This window comes from Dinoponera quadriceps, unplaced genomic scaffold, assembly GCF_001313825.1.
Source record: "Dinoponera quadriceps isolate SergipeBrazil2010 unplaced genomic scaffold, ASM131382v1 scaffold3, whole genome shotgun sequence".
Classification (NCBI taxonomy): Eukaryota; Metazoa; Arthropoda; class Insecta; order Hymenoptera; family Formicidae; genus Dinoponera; species Dinoponera quadriceps.
Genome location: NW_014554293.1, coordinates 2185837 through 2197328, shown reverse-complemented (window position 1 = coordinate 2197328; position 11492 = coordinate 2185837). Strand labels below are relative to the sequence as shown.

The 11492-nt window shown below is 48.3% G+C and overlaps 1 protein-coding gene across 1 annotated transcript in view; it reads right to left on the bottom strand.

Moving 5' to 3' along the window:
- Positions 1–6679: 6679 nt before the first annotated feature.
- The window catches only part of LOC106742279 (optomotor-blind protein), a 106208-nt gene continuing 101395 nt past the window's right edge, over positions 6680–11492 (bottom strand). The window contains exon 7 of the mRNA XM_014615067.1: positions 6680–8419. Coding sequence (XP_014470553.1) covers positions 7606–8419 — 814 coding nt within the window. The 3' untranslated portion in view covers positions 6680–7605. The remainder of the gene's footprint in view (positions 8420–11492) is intronic.

Genomic DNA, 11492 nt, shown 5'->3' with positions numbered 1-11492 from the left:
ATGACCGTATAAAACGCAATATCCAGCATCACGTGTATCAATTTATTATTATAATACAGTCATTCGCATTCCCGAACGCGGTCGCTGCCGGGCGACTTCTTTCTCCCCCCTCGCTACGTGGTGGTTTAGCATACTGCGACACGAAAGTCTCCTCGGCGGTCGTCGTGGAATAAAGTAGCCGCCATCCGATCGTCGTTCCCTCCGTCCTCTTCTCTAATCTCGCCTTATTTATATTAATTTACTCATCGTTCCGCGAAAGCGCTTACGTGACATGAAAGTCGCCGCAAAATGCAAACATTCCGAATTGCCGTGATAATCGAGGAATCACGAAATGCCTCCTCTCGGTGTCCGGCGATAACGGTGCCGGAGTAGACCGGCACGCGGCGTACCGGCAGAGAAGTGGAACTTTTTCTCGCCGAATTCATACGGCACGATAGAAACGTCCGTGGGAAACGTATTGAGTGCGTGACGCGCGTTACGAGGAAGAGGTAACCTTTGGTCGAAACACGGTAACAGAGCGGTCAACTTTCTTCGGACACCGCCCCTTCCAAGCAGGTTTCCGTGCGTAAGAGAATAAAATGTGAAATTATTTATGATAAATCAACATCAACGATCGAGGAAAAGGTGGTATTATAGCTTTTGTAAGTATTACCCCTCCCTTGATATTTCCGTTATTAATTGACGAAAGCTAACTTTATTATTTATGGGATAATTTGCTCAGTAGCCTGCCGCAGTGACGATAATATGCTGATAATACGTAATAGCCGGCATTTGTTACAGCGTATGTCTTTATAACGCATTTTTACTTTCGAGCATTTCGGAAACGTTCTCAAGATATATTTTAGCAGTTAATTGCATATACTTCCTCATTCTTCTTAAACTTGAGCATATTATCACACAAATATACTCGAATGTTTTGTTTGTTATTTATTATATACTTGAGTGTTTCGTTTGTTATTTAATATTTTATTCCGTTGTTTAAATAACACTTTACGAATGTAATCGTTGAGTTGTCAATTTAAAATATTAATTATTAATAAAATAATTGCACAAAATGTATAAATGGGGTCCATGTGTGCGATACCGTCTTCTCCTCCACCGTATTTCACGCACGGTGATTTGCACGCGTACTTCATTCCGCCATTGTGAAGTGTATTACGTTTGCATAGACAGGAGCTGCCGCGGAATTATGCGCGTCGCAGTTGCACGAAAGCGCAACGCGGTATGAGCTATGATGTGACGAAACTTATACACACAGCCGCGTAATTAGCCATGAAATACCTCTAATTGTCTCGTTGCGAAGAATTACTAGTTTGTTCACTTCAAACGAGGCCGTATTCATTAGGTTTTTTTTATCTACGTAATCATCGAAATTTACTTCGGCGATGGCGGTGCGAATTCATGGGAGGCACTTTCCTGGAAATAAAGAAAATAAGGAAAAAAAACAATAGGCTCATGCCGCTAATTAGTTCGATATCCCATCAATTTGCACCGTTCCAGGAATGCGTGATGTTTTTGTGCAACACGTTGTCGCGCGAGCTTACACGCAGCCTACTTCAAGAGCGCGCGAGCTTTGCAAATTTTTAATCGGCGCCATACGATTTTGGTCGTGAAGAAGAGCGCACGAGAGGAACGGAAACTGAAATGTTGCTCGCTGCTCCTTTACGCTCTTTTCCGTTGTTTTATTTTGCGAGGAGGATCAGCGCGCGCGCGCGCGCGTCGTCGTATCTTCACACTGGCGGAACCGTAATTATTACAATCGCCGGGCCGATCGGCCGAAAGATTAAAATTCCTGCGCCGCCAATGCGCGCTTTTGCGCGCGTACTTATCTTCCGGCAAGAGAAAAACGGTTTCTCTCATTAAAGAGAGGCGGCGAAATCAAAAGTTTCTTCGTTACGAGAGACCGGCCGCTTGCGCGTTCATAAGCACGGACCATGTTACGTTATTTGTTTAACATCACGCATATTAATAATCATCGAATGATCATCGCAACGATATTTTCATAGCTCCCGATAGCTCCCGTATAGCGCTCGATTATTTCTCTTCTTCGGCTTATTTTATCGGCCGCTCTAGAATTAGTTTCGGAATTATCAACGGGCGTGCGTGCACCGACGCGAGAGCATGGGAAATGAAAATTATGCGTAATGCGCGATGTAGCGAATAGACACGGCGGGGAAAATCGGCCGGGCGTTAACAAGCGCGCCGCCAATCTCTAACGACGCGACCGGCGCGGCAGCGACGGCATCCGGACGACATTAAAGAATAGTATCGCAGCTATTTCGCGTAGACTATCCGTGCGCGATGTAATTCTGCAACGGTAAATTCACCCCGTCGCGATATGTTTGTATATTTATCGGCAATAAGGCGCCGATATTGCCCGTCCGGACTGACGCCGATCGTGCGCGTCATGTATACTACACGCTTCGCGAATTACGCGAGAGAGCGTTTCGCTTCCTGCGGATTAGTACAGGTGCACGGAAGAAAAGAATATTTCGCGGGCATAGCGAACTTCTCAGTTGCCATGTGGACTTGTTGCAAAAGGATTTGTTACGCGGCAGAAATAATTTTGCTGTTGCAGCAAAACGTTCAGTTGACGTAACCATGTGATTTTGCTGCCCCGTATATCCAGCAAATAGCGATTAATATTCTTGAGAAATCTTTTTGTTATTCAAACAAATCTTTTGTCGTCCGTATAACAACTGACAAATTTGCTGTGCCAGCGAAATATTTTTTTTTCGCGCGGATCAGAAGAAAAGAAAGTACACACGGTGCTTTTGTATTTTTAAATTAATATATATATATGTATATATATATATATATATATAATTCTTATAATCACGTGGATTTTTTTCGGAGGGACTTTGATGATGGGGTAAGGAACGGAGTTGGGGCCGGGGGGAGGGGAGTCTAGGGAGTGTACAATATACAATACAAGCCACGGAATATCACGATTCTCGTGTAAGAAGTTAGATTCATGTTTGACGCGGCCACGCCTGGGCCGCCCGTTTCTTTTCCTATCTTTCTTTCCTTTTTTCTCTTCCTTTCGTTCCCTTTTTTTTTTTATTGCTATTTCCTGTTTTTCTCGTCGACAATGAGGCTCGCGTCGCTTCGAGCGCAGGACCGTGCATCGAAGGAAGCCACGAAAATGATGGGCAAGGGTTGAGCAAATTCTCGAAGATTCGGAGATCCGAGAGAGAGAACTTAGACGCGACTTTGACTCCGTGCTGGAATTTCCTTATCTTCCCTCTCCTCTCTCGCACTTTTGCGTAGCTGCCTAATAAAATTCCAACGAACTATGATGAACTCGTCGTATTACACAAACGAATCGTGTTACAATTGAAGGAGCAGATGGACGAAGAAAAAATGTCTCATATGCGGTTAGCGTTTCGAGATTACACGAGCGCGGGCTTGAATGTTAAATTAATGCTCGCCTTATGATGTGACTTAATATTGTACACGATCTCTTCGTCCATAGACTAACTTTCACTAAGAACCATCACAGCACTAAATTGATAATACGTATGATACAATTAGGGAGTAACATTTATCCATACAAATAACTTAACTCGAGTTAAGAACGCGACAAGTCTTTCTCTTCATCCACTTGCCTGTCCAATCGTGTCTGTACATTATCGATCTGTTTCTACTTCCGCACCGGAACGGCTCGTTACCCACGCCGTACATTTAACGCTGAACGCAGCGATACACTCGTCTCTCGCTGCGCATTCGCCGAATTGTTTTCTTTTGATACAAATTGTATTCGGAATCTATGAAGGAGCTTCGGCAACAGGCTGGTGTAACATAAACATGTACAATGTACGCGCGCACGCGCCGGACGTTCCTCAATGAACAGAGCTCGTTAAAACCGAGAGTTCTATGTGCAAATCTAAAACGGACTAAGAAATAGTAACAAACGAACGATCGCGTTATATATTACAAACCATGAGATTCGTGGAAAATATTCAGCCCGCGCGCGCGCGCACGACTCGCAGGCGCGGCTTCGGCTTCGGTTGGCGGCTCCTCTTTCTCCCGATTGGTACGTATAAATTAAATAACAGCAGTCCTCCTCTACCGAATTTCTATATCCGAATAGTCTCCGAGTTTCTGCTTATTATATATCACGGTCGGAGTTAATGATGATACTCGACGATACGGCCCCGAGTCGAACTTTGATTTCCGAGAAAGACCTTTTTAATCTCGATCTACTTTCGGGCGTCGCTTCGTCGGGAATCTTCGTATGCGAATTTCGCGCCAAGCCGATAGATCTCTCTCTAGCTGTCCCGTCGACCGCGGTTATCCCATTAAAATAAGCCGAACCGATCAGTTTCATCCGCGGTAGTCGCGCAGCGCGCGACTCCGCTCGAAGATTATTGCTTTCGGATTTTACAATATTTCGCTTCCTCTCGTAATCGATTCGGATTTACAGACGTATTACAACGACGTTGCTCTCGCTCTCGTACAACGGGTATCGTAAAATGGAGCGAAGCTTCTGATCGGAATCGTATTCGAAAGGTCGATTGATATTCTCTCGTTTCAGTTAATATATTCGAATATACGGGAAAAAGTTGCCTCTGTGGTAATGATCAATATATATTCATATAATTATAACGGCACTAATTGACATTTATTAGACGTCTTAGAAAGCAAAGTTTGCGAATTGCTCACGTATCGGAAGTACCCCGGTCAGCCACCTACTTCGGATCGCGACTATTCTGTTGGCATTTGCATAAACGCGGTGCAACGTAACTTAATTGTGCAAAGCGACCAGCCGCCTCCGAACCCGATCGCCGTCGACTTACCTTTCGCTGTTACCCGAAAATGAGAATCAATTCGCTGAAAACGAGAGATCGATTTAGAGACGGGTCCGTTCGAGCTTTTTTAGCTCCGTTTTACGATATTCGACAGGGCCGAAGACGCGCAGAAGACACTGCAAATCCAAGTGCGACCCTTTTGCTTGGGGCTCCTTCTTTACGTTTCTTACCATTCAAAATCACGCCATACGATTGAACATGCGTTAACTTATAATTTAATACGATTTGGAAATGACGTCACTGAAAACGGCACGAAACCTGTGAAAGGAGCTTCGGTCCGGTGTGTCAGATTTTTCTAGATTATGCGTTTATGCGTGTAAAAATAACACACTTGGATTTGCAGTGGACGCGAGCGGAGATCGGCCTATGACTACGACGTAGCGTGCCTCAGGATCCGAGTGGGAAGAGTCCGAGCGTCGTTCGGGCGATACCGGCGGAATGATCGACGACAATTCCATCGGTGCGAAATAATACCGAGCTTGATTTCCCGAGCTGGTCGGCCGCAGCTGTCGTTCGAGGCGCGCCACGTTCACCAGTCCATCGCGCATTGTCGTCGCTCGCTCGCCTCGTCAGAAGCGCGTCACAAACGACCTCCTCCCCATTCTCGGATGTCTCTCTCCTTAAAAATCGCCGTTCCGTTCTCCCCCGCGGGCCGTTCTCGCCCGATTTCGCTTTGAATCACCGTTATCCACCGTTATCCCGGACGTCATGTATTTTCTTTTTCTCCTCAGACCGCTTCCATTGTATTACGTACGACGTGTAGTTGTGTTCGCGATAGCGCCCCCCCCTCTGCTCCCTAAAGTGACTCTCGCGAGCTGATTGTAATCGTTGCTCGGCGTTCTTACACGTTTAATAGTTATCTTACACCGATCGCTACTCGTTCATTACAAATTGCGGGCTCGGTCGGACTGCTCAGTCGGCGCGGTGAAATTTTGGTCCTTTGCTATAAAATATACGGGCGGTGAGGGAGCGATGAGGAACCGTCGCGGAGAAATCTCCTCCGGAGATTGTTTCCTTTTCGGAGGGCTGCGGGGCTTTATCGTTCGTTGATTTTGTGAAGTAAATTAAACCGGCCCCATGACGCCTGATTTATCTCACGATGGCACGACGCGAGTGCAATAGCGAATTGTATTGTTTCCTCCGCAAATATGCAGTTCTCCCCAAATTTGCGAAGTAATTCGTGCGATCGTGTGAAATGGTACCGATACGATAAGCGACGATCACAAGAGCCCGACCTACCTCGAATCTACTAGGTGAAAGGTCGAGAGTGAGATTATCCATAAAAAGTCGCGAGGAAGATCATCGAGAGCGCGGGATGACGAGGAGCTTCCTCCTCGCTTTTCGTAAAAAAAAGCGTACAATTCGCGCCGGAAGTGGTAATAGCCGATGACCGTCGCGCGCCGTTCCCACCGACGGTCTTGCCTCCGACGCGTTCTTGAAGAACGCGGATCTCTGGATACGGCGACGTAGGATCTGTCGAGAACGAGAATATTTTCGCGCGGGAGCGGCGCCTACTCCCTCCCCCCGGGTGAATCGATCCGCGGTTTGCGCGGTCGCGCTTCCTTCCTCCCGGAATCGTCGACTCGGCCCCGTGGCTCTTCTGATTTGGAATTCCTTACGTCTGCTTGCTTCTCTTTTTTTTCTTCACCTTTTTCTTCCCTTTGCAATTTTCGAGGCGTAAATCGGGCAGCGTGCGTTTATGCGTGTTTACGTCTCTAATCGTTATCATGTAATATATTTAATAATTAGTACAGAGAGTAGATGTGTTATTTATATTTATATATATATAATATTTATATATAATATAATATATATATATAATATAATATATATATATATAATATCACTATATATATTTATAGGGTACATATATACATGGGGCTGCAAATAGTAGGAGGTGCTCTTATATTGCAATATCGTTCTCTGTTCTCCTGTCTTAAGACCTAACATTCACAGGTAGACGTAGACTCATACGGGACACGGATACGCGCTAGCAGACTCTCTCACTCTCTCCCTCTCATTCTCTCTTTCTCAATCTCTCCTCCTCTTTCTTTACACACACACTCTCTCTCTCTCTCTCTCTCTCACTTTCACTCATTCGTCTTTCCTCTCGCTACCTTTCTGCCGCACTCACCCTTGCGTCTCGTTTAATTTACAGTAACGTAATCAGCGCAGCGTCCGCGTCGAGTCCAACGCACCTCTTGCTTCTCCGTCCGGCTTTCCTCCCTTTCTCTCTCTCTCTCTCTCTCCCTCTTTCACTCTTTCTTTCTCTCTTTCTCCAGGCTGTCCTTCAACAGAGACGCACATTCCTAACGCGCGATCGTGCTCTCGCGAATCGCCGGGGTCGTCTATTTACAGATACAGGAAACACGCGAAGTGGGACTTCCCTTCCATCCCGAAAGCACGAAGGGCGCCGCCGCCGCCAACACTCGCGAGCACACCTCGAGCGCGGCGCCACTCCGGAAATAAAATTGCACTTTGTAGTATAAGAGTCCGGCCTTTTCCCCGCTCCCGCTCCGACACGTCCAGCGAGAATCCCGGGCGGGGGGTGGGGGGTGAGGGGGCAAAACCGTAGCGAGCCGAGGAGGAGGAGGACGACGAGAGCGGTCCGCGGACGAGGAGGCATGCAGAATCGAGTACCGACCAGCCGACGTTCCTTCCGCTACGACGGCTCCGACGTGGAGTCCGGCTCCCTCTCGTCGGCGGAGAGGAGGTCCTCCGGGTCACCGGACTCGTCGCGATCCTCGTCCTCGGGGTCGTCGTCCTTCGTGCTGCTCACAGGCTCGTTCTCCTGTCACGGACTCCCTCCGCCAGCGTCGTCGCCCCTGTGCCCGGGCGTCAGACTAGGACTTCTTCTTCTCTTCTCCTGCAGCCCGTTCACCATGTTCTCGATGGACTTGAGCTCACCGGCGGAGCTGCTGGAAGTGGTCGACGTGAGTGTGCCGCCACCGGTCGGCGTCGGCGAGCCGGTCGGCGGCCTCGGCGGCGGTGACCTCGGGCTCAGGGTTCTGCTGCCGGGTGTCACGGTCTCGAACGCGGAACCGTGCGACGGTGCCGGTAGCGTGTACGGTGCGAATCGGTGGCCCTTCAGCTGGTGCAACGGACTGGCCAAGGGATGGGGGTAGTGTGCGAAGAGCGCGGGGTGCTGGGAAGCGGCCAAGGCCAGTTGGGCGTTGAACAACATCCCGGGTGTCACTCCTCCGTGGAGTCCCAGAGGGCTGGGTGGTATCAAATGGCCGGGACCAGGATAGAGTCCGGGTACCGGCGGGTAGAGATACGGCAAGAGGGGCGGGTGAAGCGGAGGACCGACCGAAACGTCCGGTCGCGGGCCCTCCGACCCCGTAGGACCCGCTCCGCCGCTCTCGGACCCGGACGACTCGCTACCTTCGCCTCGCTCGCTCGCGCGGTCGTCCCTCTCGCGGGAGTGTTCCCGTTCCCGGTGATGGTGGGCCGGGTGCGGCGTATCGGGCCCCACCACGTCCAGCAGCTTGTCCTCGTCGTCCATGAGGTCGGTGGCGGAGTTGGAGGAGCGCCGCTTGTCCGGCGATGGTGGTCCCCCCGTCGTCAAACGGGAACCGCCGCCCGATACTGTCAATAGCGCCTGCCTTCTGCAACAACGACGCGGAGTTAGCAATCTTGGCAAGCCACTTTCACTTCGCGCCTTCCCTCCCCGACCCCTTTTCCTGAAAAATCGTTACCCGCGCGCGCTGACTTGGCTTCTTCGCCCACAAATCTCCGTAACGCTGAACAAACTACCCTCGTGTGCCCTCGTCTTTTTCGATTGATTATTGATTTATGGAAAGGCGTGGTCGGCGAGTTATCAATCGTTGCGGAACGTTAGCTGAGCGCGGCCACCGGGTAAACGGGTTCCGTCTATTTCGATGTGATTTATCGGCCTACGTCAGCTGACGATCTTTCGAGACGCGAATGCCCAATGATTACAGCTCGCTATAATTGGTTCCGAGAGGTATAACGAAAGGGCCGGTGATAAAGCTACCTCCTTCTTTGACAGTAGTCATTTCGACGCTAAACCGTCCGCTAGACCTCGTCGCGATTTTCTCAGCGCACCGTGCGTACGTGTTGCGCATGTCTCAATGCGTCGACAAATTATTCAGACAGAGTCGAACGCACGTTACCTTGGCCTTGAAAACTCTTATTCTAGATAGCTTTCCTTTCTAGGTCATTTCCGATAGTTTCCAGGCAAAATATGGACACAACGGGAAACGCACTCATGAAGGACGCGACGTTCATTCAAAACCAAATCAAGTAAAGTTTCAGCAAACGCCATAAAAATCGAAATGTCTTGAACCTGTTCGCGACATGCCTATAACGCCAACAGATTAGATCAATTCTTATTTCATTCCCTATACAGTGAAAAAATTAGTAAAACGGTTCTCCGAAATTTCTGCGTTGTTTTAATATGGGGAGTATGTTAAGAAGTATACATATATATGTTAAATTAGCATATTCACCTTGTTAATGTATTACTTTTTAATATACTCACCTTGTTAAAGTAACACAAAAATGTCAGCGGACCATTTTTTTACAAAATCCATTACTCTTTATTATTGAACATTTCTTTTATTATTAGTGAGAATTTATATTCAACTGCATCGAAATTGTCGTATTAATGTAACAGGTTTTCTTCGAAAGAGATGCGTTCCCGAGAATAAATAAATTAATAAATAAATATCACGTCGCGACACACACAGTAAAGAATATTTTATTCTTGTGTTAAAATCGGTTCTTATTAAAAATTTGACGTCGCATTCTCCAACACAGCCGTGTGTCAACGTAATATAACATGATTGTGCTCTTTGGAGACTTTGTGTTGGTATTTTCTTTTAGTTACATTCAACGCTACAAATACATTACTTTCAAATAAAATCTACTTACAAACAGTGTCAACGTTTTATGTCAATTTCTCATATACTATCGTGTTACTTCTCAACATATCCTCCTTGCGTGAAATCAGCGCAAAAATCTCTCTGCGCGAGCTCGGTCCGAATTTTCGCAAACACCGAGAGAGCACAGTCTATCCTTACTCCTGCTAAAGAACGCTCTCTTGCTCTCTTAGTTCGAATAAAATAATCCCGCGAACTGCGAATGAGCTGGCGAATAAGCGCGTCTCGATTCTCTATAGATGAGCCTCTCGTGGAAAAAAAAAGAAAAAAAAAAGAGAAAAGAGGGAAAGAAAAATGTTTCCAGCGCACGGAATTCCACGCGAATGAAATATCACGTTCGTTAACGGCGCGCGCATCGGCATCGACGCCGTCACTCGCGCGCGGAAAACAGGCGCGATCGTGCGGAGATCGCGGAGATCCGCGAGACAGAGAAGTATTGTGTCGAAGGAAATCAAAAGGCCCCGACGCACCGGCGTTCTCGAGCGGCGGCGGCGTCTCGCTCGTCCACGGCGATAATTCACGCGGCCGGTCGGCGCAATAAACGAGGCTCTCCGGGATTTATGCGAGCGCCGGTAGCAGTATCGCTCCGAGGCGCGGCCGTGGTATTAGATTAATTATCTTAATTGCGCCTTCAACGCCTTTGCTATGCACACGGCTAGTGTTGTGTCCCGCGTTCGCTCGCTTGCTCGCGCGTGCTGCGCGTTGCCTTCACGTGCGCTTAACTTTACGCCACTCGCGGCTATTTGCACTTATAACAAGCGAGCGAGCGAGTGCGAATCGCATAAACGATCGTCGTGTGTCGATAGGACGCTCGAGATAAACGAGCTGCGCGGCTATATCGCGCGTCGCGCTGCACGCCCTGAGGAATTTTTTTCGCGAACCGCGAGCTACGTGCGCGGGGAATCGAGCGTGATTTATCGCGCTGACGTCCGACGAGGCCGCATCCGCCGGCAGAGTCGCGATCATTTTTCACGATACCGCGGCGACACGGCGATCGAGGGCGAGAAGAGAGGCCCCGTATCGACTCGCGCCGATTTACTCGCGATTCCTCGGAGCGACGCGCTCCTCTCCGTCCGATCTCTGCCGAGTCTCGCGTGCGATTTATCGGAGCGGTGTGCACACGTGTGCAGCTTCCGTATCCCTAATCGTGCACACATCTCATTGGCGTCTTAATCCCCGGCACACTCAGGGGTCATTCGTGTTATCATTTATTTTAGGTTTGCAAAAATGCTAGAATAAAAGTCTGTAAAAAATTGAACACTGTAGAATAGAATTATGTTTTCGCCTGAATATTTTACTTTATCGAGAATATAAGGAAAAACGCGATGAAAACGCGAATCCGCCTGGATACAACTCTAGCGTGCACGATTACCAGGGATACGCGTGTCTGAAAATCGCACAGGGTCGAGCGCGCAGTCGAGGGGTTAAATATTAATTATTTCAGATAACTCTCGGTTTTTCGATTTACGACGAGCAAACGATGAGCACAGAGCCATAAACAGGGATATCTAATTTAACAATCACGTAAATACCATATCCAGAAACGTGAAGAAATATATCACGCTTCGACGGGAAAGTAAAATTACATCTTCCTCTTGACCCGATCTACGATGTATGAGTATTAACCCGTGCATGCAAATCTCGTTCGGTTTCTAGACGGCGGTCTATACTTCCAGCGCAACGCAGGGAAGGAGTAAACATATAATTAGATTCGTGGTGGATTCGCGGGTAAACGACACGGAGGCGACCTCGGAGCAAGTCAAGGGCGGGGGGGGGG